At 35.3% G+C, this 11,899-nt stretch overlaps 1 protein-coding gene across 1 annotated transcript; it reads left to right on the top strand.

Moving 5' to 3' along the window:
- Positions 1–6,787: 6,787 nt before the first annotated feature.
- On the top strand, positions 6,788–7,540 carry LOC103411116 (glutaredoxin-C1-like). Its single transcript, XM_008349773.4, has one exon. It carries the CDS (start codon positions 6,941–6,943, stop codon positions 7,319–7,321), a length of 381 nt encoding a protein of 126 aa, XP_008347995.1. The 5' UTR covers positions 6,788–6,940; the 3' UTR covers positions 7,322–7,540.
- The last annotated feature ends 4,359 nt before the right edge of the window (positions 7,541–11,899 follow it).

Genomic DNA, 11,899 nt, shown 5'->3' with positions numbered 1-11,899 from the left:
TAGCTAAAGCAGTAAGCCCCCAAGTATTAGGGTAGAGACCCCACCTAGCACATCTCCACAATTATTTGTTCTCACTAAAAGCTCCAATCTTCCAACAACTCAAAGCGACGAAAATACTTAAAACTGATTCGTCCTTATTAAGCTGGAGGCTGTGGACAGTGACGGAGCCAGTAGTATAGTAGGGGTTCAAATGTCTCAATCTGAAATGCAGTTCTGGTTACTTCGTCATCTGATGAGTAACCGACCAACGTTGTCTGGGTCTAGTAGATCATCCTCTTCTATAATCTAAACCCCATGCATCTTTGACTTTCTTCCTCTCTCCCTTCCCTAATCCCCAGACTAAATTCTTACTCAAATCTCACAAGTAGCAGATTGTCTGAACATCATAGGAGCCAAAAACATCAAATCAAATCCGATGAAAGAAATTAATATGAAAAGGTTGGATTGAAATCTTGAGCCTAAAGAAAACCTTGACAATCATAAGCACAACACTAAACTTTTATGCGTGACAAAATATCAAGATGAACATGCAACCATTGCCTATTAAAATGATAATCTCCTTATTTCTCTTGCGCACATCCTGCTTTCTTTTTTTCGAGCTCAGTTTATCGTATATACAATTACGAATACGACGTGCCCCGCATCTCTTACAATACAAAACGGAGACCATATGTATGCATCATGCATGTTTGCTGATTGGACGTCGTTGCTCTCTCTCTCTCTCTCTCTCTCTCTCTCTCTCTCTCTCTCTCTCTACTGTCTGTCAATGGCTTAAAATATAAGAAATTTTAACGAAAAGTTTCCGGTACTGGCTTAAAATATAAGAAATTTTAATGAAAAGTTCCCGGTACTGTTCACTTTAACGAAAATTCACATTTTTCTACTAAAAAGTCAATCCTAATACTATTCACTTTACCGTTTATTTTGTCATTTTCGTTAAAATTTAAAGTTTTCATTCTTTTTTTTATTAGTTTTCCTTAAAATATGAAGTGAAAAATAAGCGAGTAGTGGAAATGGACGCAGACCATTGTCTACTACCGTCTCATTCTTTTACTTATACATTAACATGCCCAGCACCACAACACATATCATATCGTCGCATAAAAATCGTCTCTTGATCAGTGATACAAAAATACTGTATCAAACCACGAGACAAAACGCATAAAACTCGTTTTGATGGGATTGATATAAGAACCACGACATTAGAGAAACTCCACCCATACCAAAATCACCATACCAAGGAGCAAGAGTTGCACGTAAACCCCAAACAAAAAACCTCCGGCAGTACCACGTTGCCGTGGCAATCAGTGGGCCCTATCCTCCCCAACTTATCCCAAACACTTCTGGCCCTAGATGCTCAGTCAATCTAACGTCTGGCAGACTTCAGCATGACATTAGTCGCGTTTTTCCTTTAATTTTGAGATTGTAGAGTATAGTTGCATTAATTTAGAATGGATACTAACTGTCTTCCCCTTCCCCTGCCCCGGAAGCACAATATAATTTGAGATGTGATATTCACACACCCTATTTTACTTCTCACACATATTTTTAATTTTCGGCTGTCCGATCAGATGAATTGAAGAAGATCAACGAACATAAATTATCAAAGAGTGTGTGAGAAGTAAAATTGGGTGTGTGGATAGCACACCCCTATAATTTTGTCATAACACATATAACATAACATGGTGCCCAACTTTGTCTCTTAAAGTTCCGCGTACTAAATAAAGGAATCTGACTCGACCCTCTCCCCTTTCCCCATTCCCTAGTCCCCACAGGCAGCATATATTATATGGTCAAGAGCAAAGACACAAACAAACGACAAATAATTTGTTAATGTTGCTGGCAAATCTTGAAAAAACACCAAACAGTAAGTGTAAAGTGTAATAAAAAAGAAAAGGAAGTCGGAATTCGATCGAAAAATCAATTGACAGTATCAAAAATTGTCTAATTACTTATAAATATATACAAAGCTCTCTTATTTTTTCGATGTAAAATTTACTCTCAACACGTTCTTTACTGACGTGAGTATTAAGCAAATGGAGGGAGCCAATCAGGGACCAAGACAGAAGAGATGAAACCACAAATTGCCGTGTGGCATGACGTTGAGTTTGATTACTTGCCCTACTAATGTTGGAACCACATGGTGAGACAAAAGCACCGACATAGGACATTAAATTCCAATTGCAAATATTAAAGGTGATATTTTGTTTTACCATTTTCAAACGTTATATGATGATCGAAATTATAAGTAATTATTTAAAAGTTAACTCCGTAAAATGAACTAAATAAAAAAAATGTATAAGCAACTAAGTATTTAATTGAAAATATATAATTTATCTGTTTATTTGATGATCTTTAGATGGCTAAATATTTTTTAATTTAATAATTCTGTAAAGAATGGTCTAAAAATACATTATTCAAAATGTATATAAAAAAATTAAAGAACAAAGTGTAAATAAAAAGATTACTAACATTTCTCAATTTAGAACACTTTTTCTCTCTACCACTAGTTTTGTAAATATATTTGTGTTCACACACACTAATAAATAAACAAACAAATAGAGATTATATAAAGCTGAAATTCCTAAAAAGAACAGGAAAATGGCCTTGATATTGGAAGTTCCTGAAAAAAGTGAACCGTGACTTGTCACCAATTGTTCCTCTTTTAAAAAAAAAAACATAACATAACTAATGTTCATGACCATAAGTCATATTTAATTAATAAAAAATATATTTGTAAGTACCAAACTTAGTTTTTTTTTTTTTTGGCCAAATACCAAACTTAGTTATTAATAATATTAAATATAAATTTAAGCGAAAGTGAAAGCGACAAATGGGAGGCTAGAAGGGCAGTAAAAGTTGGGAAAGGAAGAAAGAAAAAGCAGTCAACGGTGGGCTAACGTCATCCGGTTAGCAAAGTTGAGGAACAAAGGCTGAGAAAAGCCGTCATGTCGTTTCGCTTTAACGGCTCAAGGAGCTATGGCCAAATATTTATATTATTCACCATTCTCTAAAGTAGTAACCAGCATTGCCTCTTACTTTAATTTTTTAAAACGATAGTTGCGTCAGACTTTGCTCAACAAAACTACATCATCATCACCATTCAGATCATGGAAGTATTTAAGTAGGAGAACAACTTATACATGTGTATTCTGTCTCTCGTTGGAAATGTTTTTAAAATGAATTAAAGTGTTTTTGTTCAAATTATTTTTTAATTTTAAAATTACTTGAAGTATTTTCAGCAAGAAGCATAAAATAGTACATTTTGTAAAAAGCACTTCAAATATTTTTCCACAGTCATTTACATCTTGACTAATGGATGATTCCAAAAGTGTTTTCAGTAATTTTATAAACACTTTCAAATGAGCTCTTCATTTCTCTAAGTGTTTTGATTTAGTGTTGTTAAATAGAGAGAAGTTTAAACAATATTATATCATGCTGCTTCGTGACATTAAACTCGTCCATCATGAGAGAGAGGGGAAGTGCATGCCAAATAAAGAAAACGGTAATGTTAAGAAAACTAAATTTGTAAACTAAATGATATGGAAGTTAATGATTTAATTATTATTTAAGCATTAATAAACATGTTCATTTTATTGATGACACATTATTAAGTTTATAAGATTTATTCACAAATGCATTACCCCAAAATAAAATATTTGGTCAAATAGTTGCATGCCGACCTAATATACCATAAAGTTTCTTCTTCGTGCTGCTCCGGACCCATAAAATGCTTTCCATAAAGATATTAAATTCATAATTAACTGTGTTTACGTTTTACTAATTTAAAACAAGCGTGAACTTCACTAGTGTTTCTTTTTAAGTTTAAAGCGAAACCCTAAACTTGTGTATATGGAGCCGAATTCAGTGTGTTCATACACTACTATGTGATACACACATATACTACACTTTGAGCGGATTACAATAGCATCGACAAGTTCGAATAAAATTATTTGAACCATGTTATTGATCACTTTACCTACTCTCACATTTTAATAAAAGTGAGGCTTATTCCTTTGGAACCTTTTTTTTTTTTTTTTGTTATAAATGCTCATTCCTCATTTGGGATATTTCTGGGCACTCCGGCCTGTTTTTTCTCTGCATGTTCCTCTCTAAATGGTAAACTGATCATAAATTACCAGTCTGAATAATGAATCAGCTGCTAGCTGATAACAGAGAAGAAGATAAACGTTGCGACAAAATCCCAAAAAGCTGAGGATTTCATCACGCGACCTTTAAATTCATCCCTGCCAAATGCCACACAACGATACAACTTTTGTATTTACCATAAACAATTAGACCGAACACAACTTTTGTACGATTGAATCTAATATTCTTTATTGGTTTTCCCCCTTTCCCACTTAAAAAAGAATTAGATTCCCGAGAGTCAAAGTTTACTCCTCCACCGTCCACCCCCGGCCGTCCGATGAATTGTACATTACCATCCCACGGCCACAATTTTTTATACAATGAAGTATGTTTTTAATATGCACCAGTATATAGTACACAATACAAATCTTTTGATGTTAGTTTATCAGCAATAAGCTATATATATTGGCCATTTACAACATCTATTCATGCAATGCAAACTATGCACGTATACTGGAGCATAGGAGATTTTTTTATGGTATGAGTCCCTTGATTTGTTTGTTGAAAGTTTAAACTTTAAACCGTTGGATTCCTTTGAGTTTTGGCCATATAGTCATATAGATAGTACGTACGTTGAGTGGAGGGACATTCATGCCTGTTGTGTCATTTCAATCCTTTAAGCCCTTGACAAAAAAAAAAGTGTAGTGCAGAAGCCTATATGTGTTTGTGTGTGCACATATACAAATATATATATATATATATATATATATATATATATATATATATCGAAGTGTTTACAGTCCAGGCTCTTTCATAAAATAAAGGAAGTCCAGGTATTCACGGGCTGCATGTATATATACGTGGGTGTATACATGATGCATGTAAACAATATTTACAGATATACGTTGGTATGGCGTATGCGTGAAGACAGAAAAGGGAAGAGGGTAGAAAATTAAATAAGAGGCAGACAAGTGACGAAGCAGAATCGAATAATATCAAGTTCTTTTTCTTCGCCCAGCTCCTGCTCCCGCTGGGACTTTTATTAGGCCATGCATATCCTTCGCGCCCAGGACATACCCTTAATTGCTTGCCTCTGTGCCTGTGCACTGCACTGCATCACCTCTTCACTCTTCAGTCTGCCGAGAGCTAGCGACCCCAAAAAACTAAACTACAAGCAGAAAACCCTACTTTTTCCCGCCAAGCCTGTACGGACTTCATCTCTCTCTCTCTCTCTGGGTTTTGTTTGGCTTGGTTTGGCTCTCTCCTTTATCTGTAATATTAATTAGAAGTACTATTACTGGAAATTGATCAGTGAGATTCAGGAAATGTTATATATATGAAACCCTAAATAATGAAAAAGCTACTGCCACACATTGGACATGCTGCATACATGTCTAAGCATGCGCGCTGTGAGCCATGGAGCCAAGCATGCATGTTCCCCCACCTATTGCTACATTTATTCATTACAAATCATTCAAAGCCAATAAAGCTAACAAAACATTATTAGTAATTTAGTATAGTAGTACTATACTCGTTAATTAATAAGCCACTTAATTTGATTTATCCCTCTTATTTTGTCAAATCGAATCAATTGAAGTAGATTAATAAACAAAAATTAATAAGAGTGTGTGTGAGGTAAAAAGGATGTGCATGTGAATAGCACTACACTATAACTTTATCCTAGTATCCCCTTTTTGAATTAACGTAGACTTCAACTTAATGCTTCCCATAGATAAGATTTTGATACATGCGATAGTCTACGCTAAATTCATCTAAATGACATAGAGGAAGAGTCTAATTTTGTTAAGAAGAATAGTATATTGTTGTAGCCAACTTAACTAAACTTATTAAGTTTGAAAATTAATAAGATTATATTCTAGAGAAAGATTAATAGGCACATATCTATTAGTATTAAGTGAAAAAGATGAACTCAAAGGATAAAACGTATAAAATAGTATAAAATAACTAGTAATGAATATGAATCCCCATCCCCCGACATGCAATATAGAAGAACAAGATAATATATATACCAGATTTTGTATATATGGAAGAATTTGTTTTCGATAAGACAGAAATTAAAAAGCGTACTAATCCATTATATACAATAATACATCATGGAGCTTGAGAATATTCATCTAATCCTAATTTAGCTCTGCCGGGGTCTACAAAATTCGATCTAATCCAAAATTACAATTTTCCAACGGTATCAATAGAATTTTGTTTTCTTAATTAGAATAGCATTCCGAGGGTAAATTTTTCGTCAACAGAAGGAACAAAGGTTTGTGATCAGCACGTTCTTGCTTTTTTTAATTTTATAAATTTGATAATTAATCGGATGGCGTAGGGCCGACAACAAGGACGGACGCAGCCGTCTATTGCCCAACTCTCTCCTGAAAAAGCCTGACCTTCATGTCTCCTCTCCTCTCTATATTATAAGCTCTCTTGTTTGTATTATTATTCTCCATTAATTTCAAAATTTATTCAAATTAATATAAGAAAATCTGACTTTTTAATTATAAATATTATTGCAGAATTAAAGAAAACTTGCATGCGCTGACGACTACAATATTAGATTTAGACCCACTATTTTTATCTTTATTCCAAGAATACCCATTAAATAAATAAAATATAACGGAAGGAAAAAAATACCCTTCAAAGTTGAACCAACAGGCCTATAAATACAGACCCTCTTCTCCTCCATTCCTCACCAAAATCTCACATACTCGTATTACTGCTCCTCTGAACTCCCAAGTACTTAACCAGAAAGCCGCTTTTCTAGTCAGATATCTATACATTCCTTCGCTTCACTTCAACCTGAACCCTAACCTCCTCAACAATTTAAGCTAGCACAATGCACTACCAGACCGAGTCATGGGGCTCCTGCATGCCCACAAGAACCTCCATGGGCATAGAGGACCCTCTGGAGCGCATAGAGCGGATGGCGTCGGAGAGCGCGGTGGTGATATTCAGTATAAGCAGCTGCTGCATGTGCCACGCCATCAAGCGCCTCTTCTGCGGCATGGGCGTCAACCCCACTGTGTACGAGCTGGACGAGGACCCCAGAGGTAAGGACTTGGAGAGGGCGTTGATGAGGCTGCTGGGGACCTCCTCCGCCGTCCCCGTCGTCTTCATCGGTGGCAAACTCGTCGGCGCAATGGACAGAGTCATGGCCTCTCATATCAACGGCACTCTTGTTCCTCTTCTCAAAGAGGCCGGGGCTCTCTGGCTCTGAGATTTGTTCGTTCTCTTCTGTCTTGAGATAGTTTTTGTTGTACGAAAGAAGGGAAAACAAAATCATGATTTGTACTGCTACTTAATTAATTACATAAGGGCAGGCAGGCGGAGGAAGAGGAGTGGCTTTTGTGAGTCCACCTCCGTTTTGGACACACTAATTAATCACTAATGTCACTTAATTAGCTAGTTAATTGTTCATCTGGGTTTCCTTTATCTTTTCTCGAGGGTGTTGGACTGTCTTCAGGCTTTTACTGTGAAGAGATTTTTCAGTGTGACCGATACACGGGGTGGTACACCACGTATCACTATACAATAATACAAATTGTAAGATATGTATGCTAAAAAGTTAATAACTTAAAAAATAAAATTTTCCATCACTCCTATTAAAACACGTGGTGTACCGTCACAACTAAAAATTTCTCTTTACTGTGGGCATTCAGAGGTGAAATTTTTAGTTGTGACGGGAACACAGGTGGTACACCACGTGGTTTTATGTAAATGATGAGAAATTTTATTTTTTAAGTTATTAATTTTTTAACACACATATCCCACCATTTATATAGCAACATGTAGTGTACCACTTGTGTGACAGTCACACTGAAAAATCTCTCAATTCATAGATGTGTAATTGCTCCCTCCTCTGTATACAAAAAAATGGAAAGAAAAAAAAAGAGTTAAATATTTTACTTTAATCTCCACAACCTTGTCTTTGTCTCTGTCTCTTGTTTCATTGATTTATTTGCATTTTTGGAGAGCTAATTAACAATATTGTTACATTTTTAGGCTGCGTTCCATGTCTTTAATTTGCCATATATGTAAATTTTCAAAGAATATTAAGCGTAGGAAGAAGAGAAGGGCCAAAAATATTTCCTTTTGCAAACAAAAGGCTAGCTTTTTTTTTTTTTTGTACATCGATATTTTTATATTAAGGGAATGAGAGTTCGATAAAACAAAACAATGAGCAGCCTAATTTGGTATTAAATTCGTCATTTACGAGATTCGAACCTAAGACCCCTAACTTCCAAATGAAGAGAAATATCACCAGACTGTAGTACTGAGTGGCAACAAAAGGCTAGCTTTTAGATATTAATGGCATCGGTTTTAAGCATAAAGCAGTGGTGCCAATGCGTCACTGACTTTTTTCTTATAATGTTCTCACGTAATTCAAAATTCTAAAATACAATTTTGCAATGAACGACCTTATTAATATTCTCGCGTACTTAAATACACGAGTTATATATCGTAAACACGCCGTACGTGATTTATATATTGTAATCACGCTATACGCACTTTATATATTGTAAACACGTCTCATATAATTTGTCACTAATAAAAAACAAGCCGTAGCACTCATGTTATGACGAAGCATGTGACCGTTTCATTATCATTCTTCGACTTTTGGAGTATTTGCATCCACATATCTCTCAGGTTTGCGCCGCACAATTTGCCAGTTTAATCGACTCCGTTATTTTTGCTGTGATTGATAGATACCCAACTCCACTGTGGCAGCCACCAGACGTTGACGGTCCATGATCAAGCTTTGACTGGCCAGCTCATTGAATCGGTAAACTTTTCCACGGTGATCATGATAAATGGATGGATGGTAGGCTCATGTCTTTTCCGTTACGTGGAATGGGACCAATGGGTCCCGCTACAAGATCGTAACCCTCGTAGCCACGTCCTACAACAACATAGTCAAATTCCACCACGCAGGAGGACAGGACGTCAAATGATGATCTAGGTTTAGTTTAGCAGGTGAGCCGGTGGTGTGACTGGAGATAGATGTGATAGAGAGATTTTTCAGTATGACCATAACATGAGAGGTTACATTATGTATCCTTATATAAATTGTGAGATATGTGTGTTAAAAGGTTAATAACTTAAAAACTAAAAATTTTTCCATGTGTTGCATCTTCCTATTGCTATTACAGTATTTGTGAGTGACGAAATTGATAAATTATGACAAAAAGATGGACTAGTGATGATTTAGCGAGAATCAGCATTTTTAAATCACGAAATGCTCGGTTTCTTACCAGGGGTGATGGCATGTAGATCTATAAAGTTGACACATTTGGTAAGAAGGTTTCAATGTACCAAAATATCGACACAAGGTGTTGCGAACTTGCGATATACTTAATTTCAATGTGTTTTTGTTTTTTTATTAGTTGAAGCGGTACATATCAAAATTGTGGTGCGTATATTATATCTCGTGAAATGTTATATTACGTGGAAAATATTTTTGTACACGTAAAATTTTCACCGCATGGCCGATGTATTTTTGTAAAACAAATCTAAGAATCATTTTGATTCGAGTCCCTGATCAATCTAATTAGTAGACCAAATATCAGTACAATATTTATTACAAAAGAGTGAAAGAGAATGGAGGCTCCCGAAGTACATTATATTGGGAATTAGACTACATGCGATCGTATGTGACTAAATTTGGAGCAGTGGATTAGAGTGAAGTTATATGCTCATGCATTGGTTGAAAATATTTTTTTTTTCAAGTTTGCAAGTAATTACCATTACACCTTAATATACCGAACTGTATTCCGACATTCTAGAAAAATTGACCCAAATGGAGCATCATCTTTCTTGGATTAGTGTAGGGTAAATTACATAAAACTACCTCAACTATAGGTAGCGCCACAATTTCATACCTCATGTTTTAAACATTACAATGTCAAACCTCAACTCACAAATTCGTTGCAATGTCAGACCTCTAATAGTGATTTCGTCAAATTAGCCGTTAAGTTGATTTGGCAATAAATGGCCCATATATTTGCTGACGTGGCAACTCACTTGTGCCATTAAAATATATATATATATATATATAAAATAAATCATTTAAAAAAAAAGAATTGTTATTAGCACTTACACTCCAAACTTTATATATTAGAAAAGAAAAATACACTTGTGAGGAGTGTAAATTGAGATTTTTTGAGTACCAATAATACTTCTCTAAAAAAAATGATTGTCAAAAATTAAATTAAAAAGTGTGGGCCCCACAACCTTCAAATCACCGAATCCACCTTCTTTTCTAACATCTCCCCAATCAGTCTGGAGATCTCAAATTCCGATCTGAAATCGAGGTCCGAACTGTTGTTGCAGTTTTCATTGAAGCAGTTGCAGCGGTTCTGGCTACACCTCGTCACAGCCAATGATTGCTTTTCGTTGCTTTCCTCGATGAAATTCTGAACCATCTTTGTCAAGAACATGGAGCTCGGCTCGAACTCGGCTGATCCTCCGCCGTCGCCGTCGCCGTCATCTTTGTTGAAATGCAGCTCTTTGATTCCAATTCCACCGTTGGGCTTCTCCGTGGCCACCGAGCTTTTCAATACATTCGTGAGCTTAATCGAATTTCCTCCATTTCCACAAAGTTAAAGCTTCCTCTTGAGCTTAATAAAAAAATCAAGCTTGATTCTCTACCTATTATACAATCAATTTTCTCTCCACAATCAATTTCAAAATTTGAGAACGAAAAGGGCGAAGAGGGTGGTGAGGGTGCAAGTTGGGAGGTGGGTTAGGGGTGATGGGGGCTGAGATGGGTTTTGGGGGTTTGTGGTGAGAGTGTCGCAGAGCGGTTTGAGGGATAGTAGTAGGGATTGAATTGTGTTGGATTTGGTTTTGAATCAACGAGTGGGAGTAGGAGAGAAGAAATGTTTGAATTTAGGGTTTGGTTTCAGGTTTGAATTCAGAGTTTAGTTTAAACGGAGGCATGGCAGAGAATGGATTCAGCGTTTGAATTCAAACTGAAATGGGAGGTCGGTGAGAGCATAAGGCTGGTATGAGTGATTTGAAGGGGGTGGGACCCATTCTTTTTTAATTTAATTTTGACATACAAAATTTATTTTTTTAAATGATTTATTTTATATATAAAAAAATGTGAGTGGCACTAGTGGACTACCACGTCAGCAAATATCAATGTTCTAAAAAACGGCCAAGGCGCTAGGCGGTGGTGAGCCGAGGCATTTTCTTGCAAATCGGTTGGAAAAATCGGATGGGCTCTAGGCGGGGCTAGGCGGTTTTTTTTTATAATGAAATTAAAAACTAAAATAAAAAATCCTATCTAAATCTAAGTGGTTTAAATTTGTGAACTTGTTGTACATATGTCATCCTACAATACTCATCACTATGGTTATATGGCGTATATGCTTAATGTGTTTTTAAATTTTGGACTTGTTGGATACTCTTTTTGCATTTTATCATTTTTTAATTATCTTATCCATATATTTCATACAAGTATAATTTTAGGGATAATTTGATTGCGGTCTCTAATCATTAACATTCTTTGAATAAAACTTAATAGTATTCAAAGTTTGATCAAGGTCCCTTGACTTTGTACACCTCATTATATTACTATTAATATTTATAGTTTTATAGTTTTGACATTAATTATTTGATATTTTATGAGATTTATAATCCTATAAATTTAAAATCCCTCATTATAATACTATTAGAAACGGTTATAATAAAAAATTTTAAACATTTTAATTGAATAAATGGATAAAAACTATGTAAAAATAAGAAATAATAAATGGCAAAAGAATGTATCCATAGTGTTAAAAAAAAAGTA

Source organism: Malus domestica, chromosome 09 (genome assembly GCF_042453785.1).
Source record: "Malus domestica chromosome 09, GDT2T_hap1".
Classification (NCBI taxonomy): domain Eukaryota; kingdom Viridiplantae; phylum Streptophyta; class Magnoliopsida; order Rosales; family Rosaceae; genus Malus; species Malus domestica.
This window is presented reverse-complemented; position numbering and strand designations above follow the sequence as displayed.